Source organism: Anser cygnoides, chromosome 5 (genome assembly GCF_040182565.1).
Source record: "Anser cygnoides isolate HZ-2024a breed goose chromosome 5, Taihu_goose_T2T_genome, whole genome shotgun sequence".
Taxonomy (NCBI): Eukaryota; Metazoa; Chordata; class Aves; order Anseriformes; family Anatidae; genus Anser; species Anser cygnoides.
Window position 1 is genome coordinate 3,257,401 of NC_089877.1, and position 21,808 is coordinate 3,279,208.

At 45.1% G+C, this 21,808-nt stretch overlaps 1 protein-coding gene across 2 annotated transcripts in view; it reads left to right on the plus strand.

Moving 5' to 3' along the window:
* Positions 1-894: 894 nt before the first annotated feature.
* Positions 895-21,808, plus strand: part of NRIP3 (nuclear receptor interacting protein 3) — a 29,722-nt gene continuing 8,808 nt past the window's right edge. The window contains exon 1 of one of the 2 annotated variants that reach the window (XM_013189046.3): positions 895-3,208. In XM_013189046.3, coding sequence (XP_013044500.1) covers positions 3,131-3,208 — 78 coding nt within the window. In that variant the 5' untranslated portion in view covers positions 895-3,130. Of the gene's footprint in view, positions 3,209-13,672; positions 14,271-21,808 lie in introns of those variants that run through there. The other variant, XM_013189045.3, reaches the window with a different exon arrangement.

Here is a 21,808-nt window from a genome sequence, read left to right on the forward strand (position 1 = left end):
GGACTGGTGTCTCACCTCTGGTCCATACAGAGGATCTCAGCTTTGCTTCTTTGTTGCCCCCATGTGCATGGGGCATTTTCTTTGCTGTCTGCGGAAGCTTCAGGCATGTGGAAGGAGAGGAGCATATCAATGTGGTGTATGGTCCAAGACTGAGCAGAAGAACCTGCCCTTTCTTGAGGAAAAATCCTTTTTGTTCCATAGCTGTGTTCGTTTTCTACATAAAAAGTAAATGATTTGGAAGCACTTCTGTTACCTAACATTATAAATGAAAATTCTCCCTTTTACTTTAGATCCTGTGTATGCAGTAGAAAGTAGAGAGGGAATTTCTGCTATCTTAAATATTGTGAAGAGTGGTAACTTACAGAATGTTGTAACACTTGGCATTGTAATTTTGTAGCAATGGTAGTGGCTCTGTAGAAATCTGAGTTTCTACTTTCTGTGTGGTTGTAGACATGTTATTTTTTGGCAAGAAATAATTCAAAATGTTTAACCTTATAAAACAGGATTTAACTTTTTGAAATAATTAGCATTAACTGGATGACTTAATGTCACCTACATGAGATATTCATAAGGATCTTTTCTTCATTGTAAATTAATGTAAAATGTTTCAGATTTAGTATTAATAAGAGAAATAAACCAGTGTCCTTTTAGTTGCATGAAAACATTGGGTAATATTTTTAGTTGTCTTTGCTGTGCTAAATAATAGTTTTGTAACAAAATGAAAGGTTGTGCAGCAAGTTATCACATACCAGGTAGACTTTGTATCCTGGGAACATCTGCTTACCATAGCATTCTGTTTTCTGTAGTATATTATTAGCCTGCATCTTTACCCCACAAGTACATGATTCTTTGTGTATTTAGTGGTGCACGTGTTTTTGGCTGGTGTAAGCCCAGAATTATCCTGATATTAATTCTAATAATTATGCTAAAAACAAGTCCTGTACGATGAGCTGGAATCAACTGACCTGTTGTGACTGTCTGTATCGAGACAGAGTAAACTGACTAAAGTAACTCCTCAATATTTTATTACTTTATAGATAAATCTGATTATTTTCTAAAACTTGTTCAAACTTAAAAAAATGTGAAAACCTGTGCTAAAACATAAGTTCCCAGAATATTTTTGACTACACCCTTGTTTCATTAGAGCTTTTCATTAAATTCACTGTTCTTATAATTAAAAAATAGATCATATGAAATTACAAATGACTTGTTCAATAGTAGCTCAATACTATTTTTCTATATTTGTTTGTGATACTACATTGAGATTATTAGTTATACTCAAACTATCCAAATATTTTAGAAAAATAATCCTTATGTCTTCTCATAAATTTGTTCAATTGTTTGTTTGATCCTCAGCTTCCTTTGATCACAGCACAAGGACTGATTATTTTTTTTTTAAATTAATGTAACTATTTGGGTTCATTTGGTGCAGTTTTGGAAGATACAACTATATATTTCAGCTGTTAGCTGTAGGAAGCTGACACCAGTTGAAGTGAAAAGACAGCAAAGTAAATGCCATACAAGAATATAGAGGTCATGGTATGATGACTCCAGGCTAATCACAACCAAAACCAGTGTCATTCTGCATGATGTTGTGAATGCTGCCATGTGCTAGGTTGCAGTGATGGCTCAGACAGCCACCAGGGCAGGGAACATTGATATGAACCACCTAGCAAATTCTCAGAACAGTGGAGCTGAAATTCTGACTGGGACCTCTGGATGCTTACATAATGGAAATAAGTGATAATGAAATATAGAGAACAAGATCTGAAGCTTGTTTAAATCCAAGGAATCACAGGAGGTGTGATGCGGGTAAGCAGGAAGGAATGATATTATAATAATCCTTGGGAAGAGAATGTAAGGATAGTGGTCTGCAAATATTTCTGCATTAAATAAACTTGATAAAAAAACATTTGCATTTCTATTTATATAGATGACATCCTGTAAATGCAATAGATGCTGAATGTAAAACCTGTTACGACTTAAATGTACATAGACTTCCTATCTTCCTTTTAATAATGCCCCATTCAAACTTTGCATGTGCAAGGCTGTTGCTAGAGGAGTCAGATGAGTACTTTTAAAGAACCTGAGCCAAACTGAAGGCTGATACAAGTAAGTTTGTTTCTAGGCATCTCTGGAGCCAGTGTCCTGTAACAGATCTTGCTGCTGCCCATTTAGTTTGAACAATTCTTTTGCTTGTAAGGCAGATTTTCATGCTCTGTTGTGGAGCTCTACTTTCTACAACATATATTCTGCTGTTGCTGTAAAACACCTATGAGTAGTGATACAAATATAGCACCTGTGGGGAAAACGGGAGTTATTGTTCAGGGGACAGATTCCCCCTTCAGAAGGTAAGTTCATCCAGTTTCTCTCCAAGTCAGTGCAAATTCTGTGTGACTTTCTGTATGTTGCTCTTTTAAGGTGGTTTAGTAAAGTAGTTTAAAAGTGTTCTTAAAAAAAAAAAAACAACAAAAAACAAAAAGGTAAACTCTTCCTATTTAAGTATGTATTTGTCACTAAAGCTGTTCTGATTAAACACTGTGAATAGTAATAAAGTTTTTTTGAGGTGTATGTAGCAAAGCCCATTTAGTATACAACATAACAGAATAAGCTAGGAGCACAACCTTGAAATCTTCTACCTTACTGAATGTGTCTACAAATACAGAATTTATTAAGGAAACTCCTTCACACTGGCTGGCTACTATATTTGACCTAACACAACTGAAGCCTGCTTTTTTGCTGGAACGTGTTTCTTCAATAGGCACTGTAGACTTACAGATGTGGATTTTAATTACGTGCCATGAAGTATCCTATCTGTGGTGATTCTGAGGTTCAGGAAATGAGGGCTGCATAGTTTTAAGGTGAGAGAAAGTTACACTAGAAACAGAAATATTCTGAAACAGTCACTTGAGATGCAGTTTGTTGTTTTTTCTTAGATCAAGTATTTCATACTGTACTAAGATCACTATGAATATCCATGAGATGTTTAAGTGTAGTGTACATTTATGCTTGACCAGGTTTAGAGAAAGTTTCATCTGTGCCTTAATCTAGTACAGCAGTGGTAGCCTGAACATGTTTGTGCATTCTCTCCCGCTTGCTGCGCTGGAAGAAATGGAACAAAATACTAAACATGGACAGGAGCCTGAGACATGAATTGAATGGAGAATCTTTATCTGGAAATAAATTCAGGAGCTGGAAGAATGTAGAGGTATGTTAAACATACACATACATAGTGTGTGTTCTTGTGTGTGTGTGCAGTGTACATATCCATCTGATGAGAATAAGATGGACGAAACAGCTGTCATGAAAGCAGCACACAAATGCAATTTATGAGAGGGGAAAAAATGAGTGAAAATTAAAAAAAAAAAAAAAAAAAGGCAACAAGCTGGTCTGGCTTGCAAACTTGGGAGGAGTGGTTTGCTGTCAAGAGTAGGTGCAGCAGGCTTTATGTGTGGGAGCCCCCCGTGCCCTGTCCTGGCAGCAGGCTGCTGTTTTGGGGTGATGCAGAGAGCCCTGCATGAGTGTGGGCAGGGCTGGCCAGCCCAGAGGGGCTCCCCACAGCCCTGCACTTGGTGCACTTGGCTGCGGGTGCAGGCAAATGTGTGCCTGGGCAAGAATGTGAAAAGCCTCCGAGACAAATATGAGAGCTTTACAAGTGTGTAAAAGGGCACGTGGGGCAGGAAGCAGGCAGCATAGGGCAAGGACATGATGCAGCACTTGCTGCTGGCTAGTGTTGCAGCTGAGGAACATGCTGGCTTGTCCTTGGTGTGCTGGCAGCCCCAAGGGGCTGCTGTAGGACCTGCAAGGCTCTGGGTGTATTATTTTGCAGATTTCTGTATGTAACTATTTCCTGGCCCACAAACAAACTGGAAAGAGTTGGGGTTAAACAAAAGAGCAAACGAAATTTCAGACACACCTTATACTTGCATTTGGGGAGGTACTGAACGTCCTTTAATAATGCACTGTTAGCCGTCAGAGTGGCACAGCAGGGAGCCAGGGAGTTCGCTCTGGATTTACAGCCAGGGTTAGGAGTTGTGACTGCATTGGCACTAGCATCCACCTCACACCCTCTTCGTGACCAGGAGCTACATATGTCCTGTCACCAGCTGAAAGGCCTGTTACAAAATGCCAGCTGTCTGCTGGAGGTGCTGCCTGGAGCAAAATCCAGAACTGCTTGAGCTAAATGAGCTAGCCATGAATAGCAGCTTGGGGTAAGACTGGAGATCATGATTTATCTGGGATTTAATGTGGAAATACAGAAAACTGGGAATTTGGACTTTGCCATAAGACAAGCCTGTGTAAGACACAACCCTGCTCATGAATTAGGGTGCTTCTCCCCGCCACCCCCCTGTTAGCTGTGACTGGTGTCATGCTTGGTGTGAGGGGTTGTGTGGAAAAGCAGAGAGGTACCATTTAGTAAAAACAGGATTGGCAGAAAAGTGCTCAGGGGGGCCTGTCTGGCTTACATAGCATAACTACTGTGCCCTGGCTCCCGTAGGTGCTAATTCTCTCAGCAAACTTACAAAAATAAAACCCTGAAAAGGCTCATCCACGCTGAGAACAGCAACTTCATTCAGTGGAAGGAAACTTAGGTGTAGGAACTGTATGCTTAACACTGCAGGCATTGCTGTCTTCCTCGGGTAGTCCAGAGAGCTCCCCAGCCAACGCCTGTAGCATTGGGTGGACACGGCAGTTCTGAAATACCTGGCTCTGTACAGACACACATCCAACCTGACCGTTTGCTCTTGGCCCATAGCTCTCTTGCCTAGCAGGATGTGTTTCTATGTGCAATAATGTAGCAGTAAAATTTGATCCTGATGCAGGTCTGACTTAGGATGCTGTAAGCACGTGCTCTGGCACACCTTCATTTCACAAGCTACAGCCTCATGTCTCCCTCAAACACTTCTATGGGTCCATTCTTGCCTGGCATATTCAGAGAATAAGGAGATTCTTGAGGATTCTGGGGAGCTCTGAGAGTGAGGCATGAGTTGTAGTAACCTGTATGAAGCTGCTGTTCCTGGGGTGCTAGCCTGCTGCGGCACCCTGTGCTATCTATCCTGTTTGTGCCATTCACGCCATGGGAATCAGGGCCGTGCCAGCCCTGTGGACTGTGGTACCATCCACAGTGCTCCCCACGAGATGGCAGCATGTTGCCCCCCCCCCCCCCCCCCCAAAAAAAAAGGTAAAACCCATGCTGACAAAGTGATAAGTCTTGTTTTTGCTGTAGGTGTTCTGTAGCTGAAGCGTGGGGACTTTGTTACTACAGCAGCTCATGGTGTACTTTTGACTTCTTGCACAGATCTGTGAATGCAACAAGGAAAATCATCTTGCTATCTTGGGCTAGCTTTAGTGGCTTCATTGGAATCTAAAATATTATTTCCTTATCCACTGAAAACTCTCTGCAAGTCACATGCTCCTAAGCATGCAATGATGTTCTGAGTAACTAACAGAAGCTTCCAGGTAGCTGCTCTGAGGGCATTGTCACCACTAGCCGGTTCAGATTTTCTTCATTTAGCAGCTCGTTTCCAACCACTGCAACCAGTCAAACTTTCTGGAGAAGAGGGATTGATCTTGTAAGTGAGCTTATATTTTTGCATTATTTCATGTTTTTACAAAATGCAAGTGTGGGGCCTGGAAAGACCCATGCCACTGGGCCAGATATTGCCACTCCTTCAGATTGCGGTGGGAGGAGACCCTCTTCTGAACTAACTCTTAGAGCCATTCCTTTCCTTTTCCAAATTACTAGCAAGAAAATGTGCAGGTTGCAAGTTGTTGATTTCCAGGTAGAATAAACCTCAGAGGAAGCTGGAGGAAATAGGCTGTGAATGTGTAAATTCAGTTTGTATTAATTCTGAGAACAGTAAGAGATTCTGGCACTCTGCCTGATCTGGGCAAAACCAAATCCCTCCAGTGACTCAGTTTTTACAGATGTCAGTAATGGACTTTGAGCATTTGTCTTTGGAAATATACAATTGTATGCATAATCAGCTACTGATTTCTTCCCTCTTTTCAGGGGAGGTTGCTCAGTTTGATCACAGCTTGACTTATATTAGTGGTGGGACAGACGATCTTGTGGTGAATGATACCCAAGGTAGGGCAGAAATACTTCAGCGCACTGGTGATCAGTAGCAGTGCACATGCTCTTGCTCTCCTAGGGAGCCGGCTTCCTTCGCCGATGCAGCGTGAGCTGAAGTATCTTTCAGTTCGCTAGACTTGAAGGTGGAGATATTTAACCAAACCACAACATGGCAAACACAACCTCTGTGTTAGGAGAGTTACATTGAAGTACTGTTGACGATTCTGTGCATTAGCAAATATTAGCACCGAGTATCCAGTAACATGTCTCACTAAATCTTACCAGTTATGAGCTGCTGCAATTTTGCATGGGCACTGTGGAGGGGGATACAATGGTAGCTCACTTATACTTGCAGCACTTGAGAGTGTAGGAGTCTTGGCTTCATAAAATAAACATAAGAGCGCCACAGAGGTGAGAGATCCTGTGTTTGACTAACACTGTGGTGACCTCCTCTCTAATGCTGATATAAATCGTATTATTATCTTAAATGGATACTGTGAAATATGTTAGGCTCATTTTTTTTTTTGTCTTGAAGTTCAAAAATAAAGTTGTTTAGATAAAAATGATGAACTCAGGACTTAAATATTTTTTAACTTCCAGATTATCTTTATTTTGGGTAATAATAAAATTTCTTCCTTTCAGAAATTAAAGCACTAAAATCCAGAGTTCATTGATTTTTGCTCTGTTGGGAAATTAGAGGAATTCCAGGCTTGATAAAGAACCTGTATAAACAAACAACTCCCCCTCCCATCCTCTTCCTCTCTTCTGAAGAAGGGAGTGCAAAGTTGTCTTTGATATGAGCTCCATAAGAAGGTGGAAATACTTGTCAAATGAAATCTCTCTATGAATATTTCTTTAATTAGTAGAGGCAGAAGGGGTTCACAGTCAGTCATTTAAAATGTATAGTAAGAATGTTCCTTGGTGAATTCCACATCGGCATCAGTTGAAATAAGCACCTGTTTTTAGGGCTTTTGCAAAAGAGCTCAGAAAATCTAATTCTGTTTAACTTGCTTATTTTATCACTGGAGATACCCTGTCATTTTTGTCACAATCACCTGGTAAACCGAATATGCCATACAGGAATCTTTTCCTGTATGCAATAATAATAATAAAGCAATACCGTTTCAGAGCTGACCTGTACTAGTCCTGTTCCAGAAACAGTGATTTAAAAAAATGTATATTTTTTTTTTTTTTTTGCTTGCTTGCTTTTAAATTATGTCCTGAGATTTGTATTATCCAGGAGGCATATTTCACAGATCTTGCCTGAGGAGTTCCCCCTCCCTCTCCCTATGTACTGCATTTTGGGAATGATAGCATCCAAAGCATCTAGAATGAGAATACCTTTGCAGTAGATTTATACTTAGGCAGAGGAAAATTCTCTAGTTGGGAAAAAAAGAAAAAGAGGAGAGCTTTTAAAAGATATGCATAGCTCCTTTCAGGATCAAGCTCCCCTGTGTGTCAGGGAGCTTCCAAATACCCTGTGCTTAACCATGCCTGGACACTTCAGTGCTCATTCTAAACCAGTCGCCCAAAGACAAGACGCTTAAGATCCCTTCCGCTATATAAGCTGCTATGCTTTTCGTATGATATTTCTATTTAAACCTCCTTTATCTACACACATCCACCAGGTCAAGTTTAAACAATGACTTCAGTCCTGTCATTAGCCAGTGAGGGCAGAGTACTGAGTCTGTGGCCTCAAACACTTCCATAGCAACATTTATTTATTTTTTATCTTGGAGTCAGCATGCATTTCAAACCCATGAAGAGACAGGGTTACGGGGAGGATAACCCTAGATATAACCATCTTAGCTAGCAGGAAGCAAGGCACTTTTCAGATCACAATAGCAAATGAATTTGAGGTAGTATTCTCCTGGTTCGTTGTGGTCACCTCCCCATCATGTTAGTTGTTTCTGAGAACAATTTATTAGTTTGGGAAGAAAGGAAGAGGGAGAAAATGACAAACTGTTGTTCCATGTTTGCAGAAATCTATGGGTAAATATTTAAAACTTCTTGCTGCCAAGTTAGAATCAGTTTAGTAAACTACTTCCATGACTGTAGCTAGGCATAGATGCCATTCTGGGGCGTCATGTATCTCCACTAATGTTCAAGGTGTTGACTCAAGGAAAAATTTGGCCAGCTGCCTTATGACTAATTAGCCACACAGATCTAAAAGCAAACACTGATCTAATAAGTTTCCCAGGGTAATGTATACATTAAGCACTGAAAAGGCTTCGCTTCAGTACCATTGCTCTAACAAATATCCCATGAGGTTTTGTGTGCATACTGATATTTTGTGTTCAAAGGAGTGAGTTTTCTCCATGCCGGGAAGGAGTTTTGCCCGGGGAGCCATCTGCTTGAAACCCCCCTTCAGCAAAGTATTTAAGCAGGTGCTTTAACTGCGTTGGTGGTTAGAAATGGATTGCTGTATCAAAGTATTTAGACCAAGAATGGACTCCTTTGTGTCCGCAAAACACTGAAAGATTGCTGGCTGCTAGCATAACTGGGGCTTTGTAGTGGCTGCTGTGCAGACCCTTTGTCCCTCAGGCTGAAGAAAGCGAGAAAACTGCTGACTGGGCAAGGACAATACATGGGGGTGAAAAGAACACCACATCTCTGTTGGAGCAAATTCTGTGCAGTTCCTGCTCTTGCAACAGCTGTTTAGCAGCATCTTAGATACTGGGCTGTTTAGGTGTCAATGGCTAATGACAGGGAAAGCATCTCATGGCTCCCTTGATGTGAGGAGTCCATAGCCCCTTTGTTAGGGGTGGCTGTGAATTCTGTCAAGAAGTCAGCAGAAGCAGACTCAGCAAAATAATGCAGCAGACTTGTGGGGAGGTTAGGTCCGGTCACCCCCGTTAGGTGCAGTCTGAAGCTCTGGTTGTTACAGGGTATTGTCAGGCTTTGCCTTGTGCAGGTGCTCTGCGTGAAGAGACTAAATCTGGCTATTGCGTGACATCTCTGGTTGACTCTAGGATGAGCCAGGGAATCTTAAACACATTGCGTGATTGTAAATAAGACCTTCTTTGCAGAACCCATCTGTGAGCCTTTTTCACCTGCAACTGGATATGCCTTTCCCTTCTGACGCTCGCTGCTGCAGGTAGACTGCCTGAGGCTTGAAAGCAGCAGGCTGCAGCACCTGAGAGGGTCACCACAAAAGGTGTTGCTTCATTGTCTTCTGTGCTTTTCCACCCTCCCGGTATTCCTGATGCTGCTGGGGAAAGCTGTTAGGCCTCATATACTCCTATGCCCACAATGGTTGCACAGAGCTGCTCCAGGGCTCTCGCAGCCTGCTTGTGCGACACAGTGTGTCTCCTCCTGGCCCTCGGAGTCAGTGTCTTGTCCTGCCAGACCCTTCGTTTCAGGGAGGCTCCCAGCTGAATCTCAGCGGTTGCTGCCAGACCAAAACAGAGCTTGATGTGAAGTGAAGAAGAGCAGCGCCCTCTTCCTCCCGTGTTTCAGAGCTCTGAAATCTTCAGCAAATCCTCAGCAGCAGTTACATTCCTGTGTGCCCTGGCTCTGCTGCTCCTTGGTCTCTGTGAGTTAGAAAAGGAGAGAGAATATCGTGTTTGTATAATGTGAAATGACTTGCATAGGTTTAGCCTTGACAAGATCCCTCCTATATCTTTAATGACCTGAATATAAAATTTACAGCGTGGAAAGCCCCAGCAGCAGAGGAAGTCATCAGCACACAAGCTGCCTTTTGCAGGGCAGGAGGGGAAGTGAAATCCACTGAGATTTGGGAAGTATGAATAATGTAGTTATGGTTGGCAATTTGAAATATATATGTAGCTTACTTCAAAATAAATATTTGCAGTTCCACTCCAGCATATATGTGGGAGGGTGAGAGCTAGCATGTATTGGTATTTCTTAAAACTAACCATTTTGAAAGTTTTGTGCTGGAATAATCTTATTGCACTGAACAAACAGAGTTTAATGTAATATGTGCCAGGGAGAAGTGTCACCTGCCCTTCTACATCCACCATTTCCTGCCCAGCTGCCCAGGTAGAGTTCCTGAAGAAAGCTGTGCAAGGGAGATTAAGGGAGAGAAAGAGAGGAGAATGTCCTTTGGCTTGAAAGCTGCAGGTGAGGAAAGTTCTCTTGTGTTTTCAGCTCCATGAAAAACTTTGAAAGACACACTAGCCGTACCTGCATCCAACCTTTTGATAAAAGGCAATTTTTAAGTCTCCAAATTATTCCAGTCATTTGTCTGAAAGTGCTAGAGCTGACCATTATATAGACTGCATTATTGGACAGAATAATTTATTTTTCTACAGTAATTATTGTGGCTTCATTTTCTTGAGCCCTCCACAGTCTGTCTTCTGGAAATTGTTTCCTGTAGAGTTTTGTCTTTGTCCTGGGTTATATTATTACTATTTTTTTTTCTGGGACTCATGTCTGTTTTTCTGTTGCTGTTGAATTATAGAGCTTTATCTGTTTCTTATTCTGAGTTTTCTGGGGCATCTCTGCATCTCTTCAGGATATGTTGGCAAGTACTAAAAATCACTTTTTAAGATAAGATGAGAAATCAGAAAAAAAAAAGGGGGGGGGGAAGGGACCAGGATTGACTGACCCACTTCCCACTTTGCTGATTTGCTCTTTGTTTTTCATTGAGAGAGGAGATGAAATGAGGGTGTAAACAACCTCAGCAGCTCTTCTTTCCTTAGACTGGTTAGCCTGCAAGCATGACTGGGTAGTATGCCAATAAAGCATGGCTGTAAAGTGGGGTATAAAATTCCTGGTGTTTATCTCAGTGAGTTCACATCAAATGTAAAGCAAATTCTATCTGCAGGCAGGAGCCATGTCACTCCATCTTGCAGGGAGGATGCTAGATGAGCTCCCCAGTGTGGAATGTCCTCTGCCCTGCCTTGGAGGGGGCTTGTGCTACTTACTGTTCAGCATGACCTTCTCGTGCCCCAGCGGCCATATTGAGAGGCCAGGAAGGGCAGTATTTCCTCATGTTTTCTCCTTGCAGCAGCTTTGGATGCTGAGGACAAAAGCACCCCTGTCCTCGGCTTTGCTGGGCCAACAGATGTCTTGGGCATAGGGGAGGGCCTGTGAGGCAGCGTTGCCGGTAGCCTCTGGGGCCATTTGCCTTCAGCCTCCAGCATGTGCTGTCTTCAGTGCATGCCGCCTGTCTGTGCCGGCAGCGGTGAGTACCACAGCTTTGTGGCAGAGCCATCCTGTCCTGGAAGGCAGGGCCAGTGCCCACCAGCTTGGAGAGGTTTTGCAGCCTTTTGAAGCCTCTTGCTGCCATCAGCCTTGATGTTGTGTTGTGCAGAGATCTGTGCACACTGCTCTGGAGTCAGGAAACGATAAGAAAGGCATTTTAGTCTGTTGGGCTTTTCTTGAGTGAGAGGTAATGGTCATGTGCGGACCCGTCTCCAGTGAGCAGGATGAGCGTTCTTCTAAAGTGTGCCCTGGTTCAGAGGCATTGCACTGGGAGGGAGCAATCAATACCCCCTGGCTAATCTGTTGCACGCAAATAACCAACTCAGAAGTCAACCTCTGGTTTCAAGGTATCCAAACTGGATGACGATTTTACTGTGGATCTTAAGTAATATGAGCAGATGATACGCTGCTGCTCCAACTTTCCTCTTTCCCATGATTAAAAATCAGGATGGGAATTGGGACCTTTATCTCACTTATTACGCTGAAGTACAGGGCAGGTTTTTTTCTTATCTGTTGGCATAAGGTGCATTTATAACACACAGTGGAAGTGAAATTGTGAGACTCGGACAAAATGCTTGTTTGCTAAATTAATACCCAGCCTGTAGTCTTGGAGCTGTAGTGTGTGGGTTGCTTTAAATGCTCCACCTGCTTTTGCAGCTTTACTCTTCTTGCCATAAACCAGAGCTGATGGGGCATTTGCTAGTAAACCAGACAGAGTGCCACTCCACCACGGAGCTTTTATATTACAGTCATCTCCTGGTTTCAGTGGAAGTCCTTTGGTTTTCTTGCGTGCTTCCTTCCTTTTGGGAGAGCTCAAATGTAGTCGTATATCTTTATTTAATCAGGTGAATAAGTGTCAAATAGTTCCCAAGGTGAAAAATAAGGTGCTTTTGTCCTCTCAGGCATGTTTGCTCATAGTGGGACAATGGTCCTGTTGCATAATGAACCAAGTCAGCACGGGAGAAAAAAAATATATCCCCCTTCAACCTGTCAGCCTCATTATCCTTCTGCACACAGAAGGCTCTGTGAATGCTTGAGTTGGCTCACGCGTAATGGCCTTTTTGTGAGGCTGTGAAATAATGGGCTTGCGTTTTAGTGCATTTTGCACTCTCATCTGATTTTTCCTCTCTACGAGGTCATGTGAGGAGGGGCTGAGCACAGCTGGGCTGGCTGTGGCTGCTGAGCTCAGGTGCAAATGCCTGTCTGCAGCACGTGGCTGCTCTGGCATCAACGCAGCCGGGTTGGTGCTGACATCTGCCCTACTCCAGGCATGGCTCCACACTAGCACAGCTCCCAGGTGCCAGCCTGCGGAGGCCACGTGGTCCGGGCACCGCTGTCAGTGACCCCCCTGCATGGATGCTGCTGTCAGCCTCCAATGTCCTTGTATTGACTGAGCTTTAAGGTTAAAATGCATCAAGGTAAAGGAGGAGGCAGTTGGTTCTGCGCTGTTCCGACTGGCCCCGTTGAGCAAGGGTTGAGGCGAGAAGATGGGGCTGGCTGCAGCTCGCAGATGCTGAGGCCAGGTTCTGCCTGGCCCCTTCCCCGCTCCGGGCTTTGCAGCAGCCCCCAGATGAGGAGATACCATTCAGGAGGAAGGGGAAGCTGTGGTGTCGTGACTTAAAGCCACTCTGCCTGCTTGGCCTTTTCATTATTTATTTATTATTTTTTTTCCACTGTACCTCAGTTCCTGCAAGAGGAATGTCTTTCCCTGGTTGTTTTCAGGGGGACTGGTCTTTTCCCTCTTTCACCCACCTTAATTTTGGTCTCTTTCTGAAGTATTTTTCCCTGGCTTCCCCTCTTCCCAAGAAATGTGCTTGGCTGCCAGGGACAGGAGTGTTTTTCCAAAGCTGGCCGAATGCCGGTGATGTCTCTGTGAGCAGCAAGTGTGAGCCTGGGCTGCATAAGGGGAGAGAGGAAAGTCACACTCAGGAGCTGTAGTTCCTCCTGAGGGTTCGAAGTGCCCTGGAAATCAGGCTTGCCATAAATCCTGGGCTAAGGTCTGCTTTTCTTGTGCATGCTTGCTATCATATCAAAAGTGTCCTTTAGTTTATCAAAAACCAATCCCACATGGGATGTTTCCAGAGCTGTACTGTATCTCCTGAGACTGGGCTGTATTTTCCCGTGCACCTTCTCTTTGCAACAAATTGCTTGAAAGGTTCACATGAATGTCTGCTTGCTGAGCTGCAGTGTCTGGGCCCTTCTGAAAAAAAAACAATAAATTAAAATGTTTCTGGTGAAATCTTTCACCGTGCAGGACCACGTCGGTATTGGGCAGCTCTCATCAGCCGTGATGCTTCAAACACCGGCTTCGGGCCAAAAGGCTGTGCTCCAGAGGCTGGCTGGGAGCTGCACTGGCTCTCAGGGCTGCTGGCAGCCCTGTCAGAGCACTGGCACTCTCTTTTCTGCCAGTGATGCTGCTGGGGGTTTTGAGAACCACTGGTGTGTCTGAAGGCTGATGCCTGCCTGCCTTTTTCCTGGATCAAGCCCATTTAAATCAGACTGGTTCCGCTTGTAAGAGTCACCATGCAAGATGTTTCTTTGACTGAGATCGGTTCCAGGCACGGGAGCACTGCCGGAGGCAGGCGCCTGCGGCTAATCTTGCTTTCAGGAGAGCCAGCGAGGAGGAACAGTGCTCATTATTCCCTTAGAGTGAGCCTGAGCTCACCCGCGTTGTTTGTGCAATGTACTGCACTGAGCCTAACCCCTCCTTTACTACGCGGCGCTGGCTGGAGTACCTGCTGGTCTCCAAACGTCACGAGGCTTCACTTATAAAGCACAGGCAGTAGATCTTCCCCCTGCTGTCTCTCCAAGAGGCGCATCTTTGAGAAGCAAGCTCTACGCAGGCAGAAAGATGTTTTATTCAGGTATTCTGACAGAGCCGAGTAGGAAAGAAGTGGAGATAAGGGAAGCTGCATCTCTCCGCCAGCAGAGGAGGATGAAGCAGGCGGTTCAGTTTATTCACAAGGATTCTGCAGATCTCCTTCCTCTGGATGGGCTGAAGAAACTGGGGACTTCGAAAGATACTGTAAGGTTTATTGTGTTTACTGACAGCGAATAATGAGATTTAAGAAGCTGATAGGGCAGTGTCTTTTTTTTTTTCCACGCTATTTTACTGTTTACTGTTAAGAGAATGAGTTGGCTGCTTGTGGAAATAAGTAGAAATTGGTATAATAATGAGGCTTTTATATGTAAAGGAAAGGAAGTCGAAATATGATGTTATGGATCACATGAGGTTGCTGTTTGCTAGTAGGTGCTTTCACATGTCTCATGTTTCACTTGGATCTAAGAGCTTTTTTTTCATTTATACAAATGTCAGAAAATTGGATACTGCTTTCTATACAAAAATCTTCTCAGAATCAGAGTAAATCAAAATGGCTTCATATAATACATATGTACACGTTTGTCTGTGGTGCAGATGTGTGCGTAACATGATCACAAAAGATTCAGTGAAGTACAGCCAGCAGTACTTCAAAATATAAAACTGTCAAGATTACGCTTTGATAAAGGCTTATGTGTATACGGTAATTTTTACAAAGAAACTTAATGCTAGGTTTTAAATATATACATATGTAATGAACCATGTGATTCTGCAGCTGACACACAATATCCTCCATTTCTAGGGCTGGAGAGCTCTTCTAAATAATGTGCACAAATGTTTGAGCTTTCTTTAATGGGAAAAAATACTTAAATGTAATAGCAAAAGTTCTAATGTAAGAAGCAAAGTCTAGAAAATATACCTTACTGGGGAGATCTTTTCTTTATTTTTTCCCCTCAGTTTTTGCAACATTTTTGCACCTTGTAAGATTTCATATTTGCTTTTTTCGATGGTTGATATAGGTTTGTTGAAAAATATTAATCTTTATTTTTAGTGAGTTAATTGTGTTCTATCATAGCCTTCCTGCTCTGCTGGCCTAGGGTCAGCTTTGTCTGGGTGAGATCAGTGGAATGAGTTTGCCGTTCTCTGCATTGTGCACAAAAATGATTTTTTTTTTTTTAACATCCCAAATGTTTTGCAGTTTTAGGCAGCCACATCCCTTGGCTGGGAAAGCCTCAGAAGGAGCTTTGCTAAGTCACCATCAAACTGAGGTTATCTGTTAGGGAGCTACAAAGTGACTTTCAGAGCATGCTGGCATGGTTATCACTGTGATCTGCAAAGACTAAATAACTTGGCATGGCTTGTGTGGGGCAGAAAACCAGGGGTTTCCCCTCTGCCCAGGTGAGGGAGACAACAGGTAGCAGAGACAGGGGTGCTGAGAGCTGAAGTCTTTTTTTCCCACAGCAATGAGGGCTTGGCTTGGCCCCCGCGCCGTGGGCAGAGCATGGGGCTCCTCACCATGCCTCCGGACACAGAAACATCACCTGAGGTTTTGTCCTCACTCCCATGCCAGTGGCAGCCACACGTGCAGCATCGTTGTCTGCTGCTCCCCCGGCAGTCTCTGGAAGGAGGGTCCCCACAAGGGTCCCTCTGCAGGGCTGTGCCCAACCCCATGCATGGCTTCTTGTCCCCAGCTGGCCAGGCAGCCCCAGCTCATGTGGTGCAGTGTGGCTGGGGATGGGCTAAGACTTTTGGTGGTATGTGAGCAGCACTAGGACTGTACCTGTTTGCTGGCACTAGTAGGGATCATCTTTTGGTCTTGGCAAGGGCAAAACCTGCGGCCCACAGCACAGCGTTAAGCCAGGGGCTGCAGCTGCTGTGGTCACACCAGAGCCATGGCTTTGGTGTCAGCGCAGAGAGGCACGGCTTCCCATGTGCATAGTGGGGCCCTTGGTGCTCCCTGACCAGCCCTGAGGCGGCACATGGCTCCTGATCCCCCCAGGACAAGGAAGGGGCAGAGCGTGGTGGAGGCATGCTGCCTGGCCCCGGCTCCCCTGGCTGTAGCGGGTCCCCAGCCAGGATGGGATGGGAGCCCAGCTGGTATGGGCTGCCCTGCTGCAAAACCACCTTGTCCCTACACCGCAGCAGGGGACAGTGGACACGTGGCCAGGGATCACTTTGGCCACAGCCTCCCGCTCCGTGGGACAGATGAGGAGTCCGCCAGGAGACAGCACTGGCAAGTGCTCAGGCCCGTTCCCAGAGTCCCAGAGCAGACATCAGGTCATTCTGCTGCAGTGGGTCACGGCACAGTGAGGGAACACAGCCAGCACTGCACAGTGCCAGGGCAGCAGTGAGCACCACTCTGAGAGGACCTACCGAGTGTTCCCGGTGGTGTGGCTGCTAGGGTGCCACAGGAATCCTACCTGGGAAGAGCAGGAGATTGTACATCTCCACGACTGGGGAAGCACAACAGCCTCTGATACACGTCTTGCTCTGGTGCTGCTTTAGGAAGGTGGGACCCCCCACCTCGGCACAGCCTCGAACAGCACAGATAGGAGGCCCAGGGCATCAGGGGTCCTTGCTCAGGACATCTGCACATCCTTCTTTTTGAAAAACTACACATCTCCTAACAAAGCAGCATACTTTCATGTTTAAAATTGTGTGACAGCTGTGCTGACGTAGGTGGAAGAGCTTTTGATGTGACTGACATTATTAATGCAGGGTTTCCTGCAGGGGTTTTCCATCAGCCTCAGCAGGAGAAAAGAGGAGATAATGGCTCCTCAGATTTGGGGATGGGTGGTGAGGACAGAACCTGTCTCCAGGGTGACTGCTTTCAGTGGCAGCTGGCGGTGACTCCTCTTGTTTTGGGGATAAATCCTTTTCCTTTTGACTGCATCCCGGGCTGGGCCCCCCAGCGGTGCTGTGCGTGTGGAGGGGGGCACATCGCCTGGCCGCCTCCAGCTGCTGTGCTCTCACTCTTTTGAAGCCTGTGCTCTCCTGATGTTGTCCTGCGTGGGCAGGTTTGGTGTTCCCCAGTAAACACTTTTTGTAATTGTCTATATTAAGCCCCATATTTTTTAGTATGTTACTCTGGTTTGAACCAAACTCTTCTAGCTCCTTTTTCCCTTTATGTATTTCATTTTATTTATGTAATATGAGACCAAACCATAGCTTAGCATGCTGGATTTGACAAACACACAGCTGGGTACATGGTTATGAGCAGAAACTGCATTTGTTTTGATGCTTTGCTATTAGCCGCCTCTCCAAAACTCAGGAGACTGGCACAAGATGGTCAATAGCTGGGATTTGGGCCTCCCAGTGCAGTACCCATGAGCTGTTGCCTGAGATGGACACGGTGTGCTGCCCGCTGCCAGATCCTCCCTGTGCTCAGCATTGCTCTCACCAGCTCATGGGGTACTGCATTTTCCACCAAGCAATGAAGGTTGGCAAACCAGGCTCTGACTTGGCACCCATCACGAGCCTTCCACTTGATGCAAGGAATATCACCCCGGAGAGGCTGTGACCCCCTCTGGAGAGAGGGAGATGGCGGTATTGGGGGTGGAGAGCTGCGCTGTGAGGCTGTGGTGTCCCCTCCAGCAGCACTGCTGGGTGCTGCAGGAAGGGGGCCAGGGTGCTGGGGCTCTGCTGCCCTGCAGATTCCCTGTTTCCTGGAGAGGGGAAGCACTTTGTGCCCTTCCCACTGGACTGGCAGAGCACCAAATTCCCTTGCTGCTCTTTGTGCATCACATCCTTGGTTTGTCTGGATTTGGTTTATGAGGAGCTTCTCCAGAGTCAGTGGGGTGAAAATCCACTGGCAGCAGTGCACAGAGGCAAAATGGAGATGACCATGAGGGAGTGTGCCCAATCTTGTGTATTTCCTCTGGGGCTGCAGGTGGGGAGATGCAGGCTTGGCTTCCAAAGCAGAGCACTGGGGATGGGTGGCCCAGCAACTCACAGCCTGGGAAGAGGGAAAGGCAAGGAACACCAGAAGAAAATGATGGGAAGGAAAAATTGCTTTTCTAGTATCTTGTGTAATTTATTTTGCTGCCACACCAGGCTGAGTTTTTCCTCACTGCCCTTTCAACATGTGTAGATTATTTACTGATTTACAGCCCATCTGCTTTTTGTCCAAGAGGCACTAGCTAATTCTGACACGGGAGATTTCTGCCTTCCCATGGAGCTTAGCAGAAGCTGGTATCTTCCTCCTCGCTTGGGGGGAAAGCACAGAGGCAGTCAGGCCCCAGGGCCAGGCACACAGATTTACCTATGTGCGAGGCAAGTATCTGAGCCCTCCTGATCATCAGCAGTGATCCAGTTCATTTCAAGCATGGACATCATGATTCAGCTGACCCAGACAGTCGCCTCCTTTTAGGGTGAGTCTTAAATGCTGATTAATTGGTGTTGACAAAGGCTCCTTTGCCTGAAGTGGGACCTCAGAGATGCACCTCCCAGGCAGGTGTCTACGTTTTGACCCCCAAACCTGCACACCGAATATTCAGCTTTGGGTGATGCAAAAGCCTGTGCAGCATGGCACACCGTTCAGGGCATGACAGTTGCCTGCAGGAGGTCCCCTACTGCTGGGAGAATGGGGTACCTGCCACAGGTCAGGCTGTGCAAGAGCCTCAGTGCTACGTACACTTCCTTGTTCAGAGACCCGACTGCTGCCTGGACACACAGGACATGCAGGTGAGCAGAAGGCATCTCTTGTCCCATGACTTGACGCTCAAGAAGAGGCTGCTGATAGAATTTGAATGAGGGATGCAAAGAAGAGAGAGAACATGGTTATTTCCTGGGAGGAGCTCTCTTGGTATTTTAAAACTTTTTTTTTTTTTTTTCCCCAAACTATCTAGGCACAAAAGAGAGGGCAAACCTTGTGAGATTGGTTAGGGACAGGGAGGAGCTGGCATCTGCCCTGACTTTCAGCTCTCACCTGAGACTGTTGTGACAGGTCTTGTTATCCCTTGATCTAGAAGCCAAAATAGTGAGAAACCTGCCAGGGAAATGCATACTGGGAGCTGCAGTGTGTACTTGTATATCAATTAGAGAGGAACAAAATGGACTGACTTATTTGCATTTTTGATAGACAGTGGTAAATAGGTTCAGCAATACCTGATGTCTCCATTCATTTCTTCTAGTTTTCTACTTTGACTTTTTTAGAAGATTGCAGGTTTTTGCAAAGTCTCAGGGATGGAAAGGGAGATATTTTATGAGAAAAAAAAAAGGCTTGTTTGGAACATCCATTTTTCTGAGACTATTTTTTTTCCCACTTGCATGGTGGTAACATTTTATTCTCTTACAAAGCTCTCATCAGTTTTGTGTGATGTGTAGAAAGACAGTACCCAATAACTTGGATTACTATGCACGTTGGTCCTGGCTGTTCTGCCAACCTGAGCTGAAGAGAGAGCACTGCTGGTTTCCAGATCTGTCACTGAAGAGGTTTTCCCCGTTTCCCTTCCATAAATGGTCTGCTTGCAGTTTTCCAGCAAAATGTGCGTTTGCAAATGTCCCCTAGCACATTATCTGTTTACCAAGTATGTATCCATCACTTGAGTCATCTCTGTGACTAACATCTCTCACTCTGTTGCACACGAGAATCGAGAAATACAAGCTAGAGCAAACTAGTTAATAGTCTGAGACAGAATGGTGCTACAGGGAACCTTTCAACCCCCTTTTGCCAGATTATTTATGTACCGGAGCACAAGTAAGCAACATTTGCCAACGCTCCTCTCCTCCCTGCCCCCCGAAGGCAGGATGCGCTGCTGCTTCCAAAAGAACAAGCATCAGCAAGAGATGGTCCCATGTAGGCTGGTAAATGTTTGCTGAATGCTAGATTTTTTTTTTCATTATGGTTATGGATCCCATATAGGAGTTGTAAAACCAGGGCCTGAGAAAACCCGTGCATGTAACTGATTAATGATCTGTAGGTGAACTTGTGAAATGTTTTTAGGTTGAAACCAAGGATAGATGACAGCCAAAATAGCAATGATGAGTGCACTGGTGACTTATTCTCCAGGGTGTCCTTTCAAAAGGCTTTGGCAATGCAATTTAGGCCAGGCACATCAGGAGCGCATCCTGACTGTTCTGGTTTATGACCACACAAATTCCTATCAGTCCTAGATACAGCGGACCAGGGCTGGCTGTGAGGTGGTGACCAGTATATGATAGGCAGTCTTCCATCCAGCTGGGAGCTTCATCTGTTTTTCTTCAGCCCCCGCCCCCATTTGTTGTTTGATGCCGTGAAGCATTAGTCCTTCCGATGTGTGTCTGTGTGGCAGGCAAATGTAAAAGATAATAAAGATGTGCCGTCTACTGTCTTGCATTTTTCCTTGGATGTGGAGCCTTCAAGGTGGTGATAGTGCTGATTGTGCACCTATTGCTTCCACCTCCTGTAAGAGAGCACTTGTTTCTGAATTGATTTCTTCATCCCTCACCATGGGGTCTGTACCACTGATAGTGGAGCTAGTCTGCCTACCTTTAATCTAGTTAAGTAATACTGGTTCCTGCAGTTTAGTCTTGTGGATCCTGTTGGGGGAATGGTAGTTCACCGGTGCAGTGATGGATCTTTCTTACTTTTTGTGCATGAAGGAGGTGGCATATTTTAGGATCTGATGTTTCCCGGTCACTGGGAGCCCAGCCACATTCTCTCCTTTGCACAGGATATGCTCTCAAGTGTGCCAGTCAGACACAGCACCTGCAGCTGAAAATGATTATGAAATTTTATTTCAAGTGACAAGTTGTATGCAGAAGAACAGTGAAAAGTGTGGGGAAAAAAGACTACGTGTCCCAGTGGCCACCACTATCTACTGCGTATACCTGGTTTTATCACTCACGTCCAGCTGAACTGCCAATGATCTGCCTACAGCAGGATGTGAAGCACCAACGCGGCTTCAGTTATTTTAGGATGATGCCAAGTTGCGTTAGCCTTCTGTAAGTGCTGTTATTTAACATGTTGTCCAGAATATTTTTAAAGATGAGGCATTGTATGCAAGGCTGCATGCTGGCTAGCTTGGAGGACTACAGCACAAGGTTTTCAAAATTATCCCAATTATCCCAATTGAAACCCCTTCAGAACTAGGGGTTTGCTGTTTTAGATGCCTTTGCAGACACATGAGTGTATTTAATATGAATGCAGGAAATTCAAGAATGAGACGGTTAAAAGCTCTTACTGCAGACAAATTAAAATCACAAGAAAAGGTCGGGGGGCAGGGGGGAAGCTTAGCCAGGCAGAGAAATGAGCAGATATTCAAGTAGAGTCATTTCACCTCCAGCAGCGTGCGTGCATCCATCCATGACTAGCATTAAATATAAAAAGGCTTTTGGGAAAGCAGTCAGAGGAGATACTGAGAGGCAACATGCTTCTCGCAGAGAAAATGGAAATGACACAGAAAGCGAGAAGCAGCCATACAGTGCACGGGGACTTGTAGGCGTAAACTTACCTCAGGTGGTATTACCACTCCCTCTCCTTTCTCTCCCATGGCATGACACCTAGGACTTGTCCCACTTACTCACCTTAGCTGCTAAATAGAAATGTGCAGGGAAGAGAGACCCAGGGCAAACGCCTTATTTTTGATCAAATTCTGATTCAAAGACCAGATCTAACACTAGACAGCAAATTAAGCTCTCTCCTTGCAGTTCTGCCTTGTTCACTTGCACATGTAAGAACCAACACACAAACACCCCCATCATCTTAAAATTCTGGGTTGATCCGTGCAAAGAACATCACCAGTGGAGATTGGACGCAGCTATTT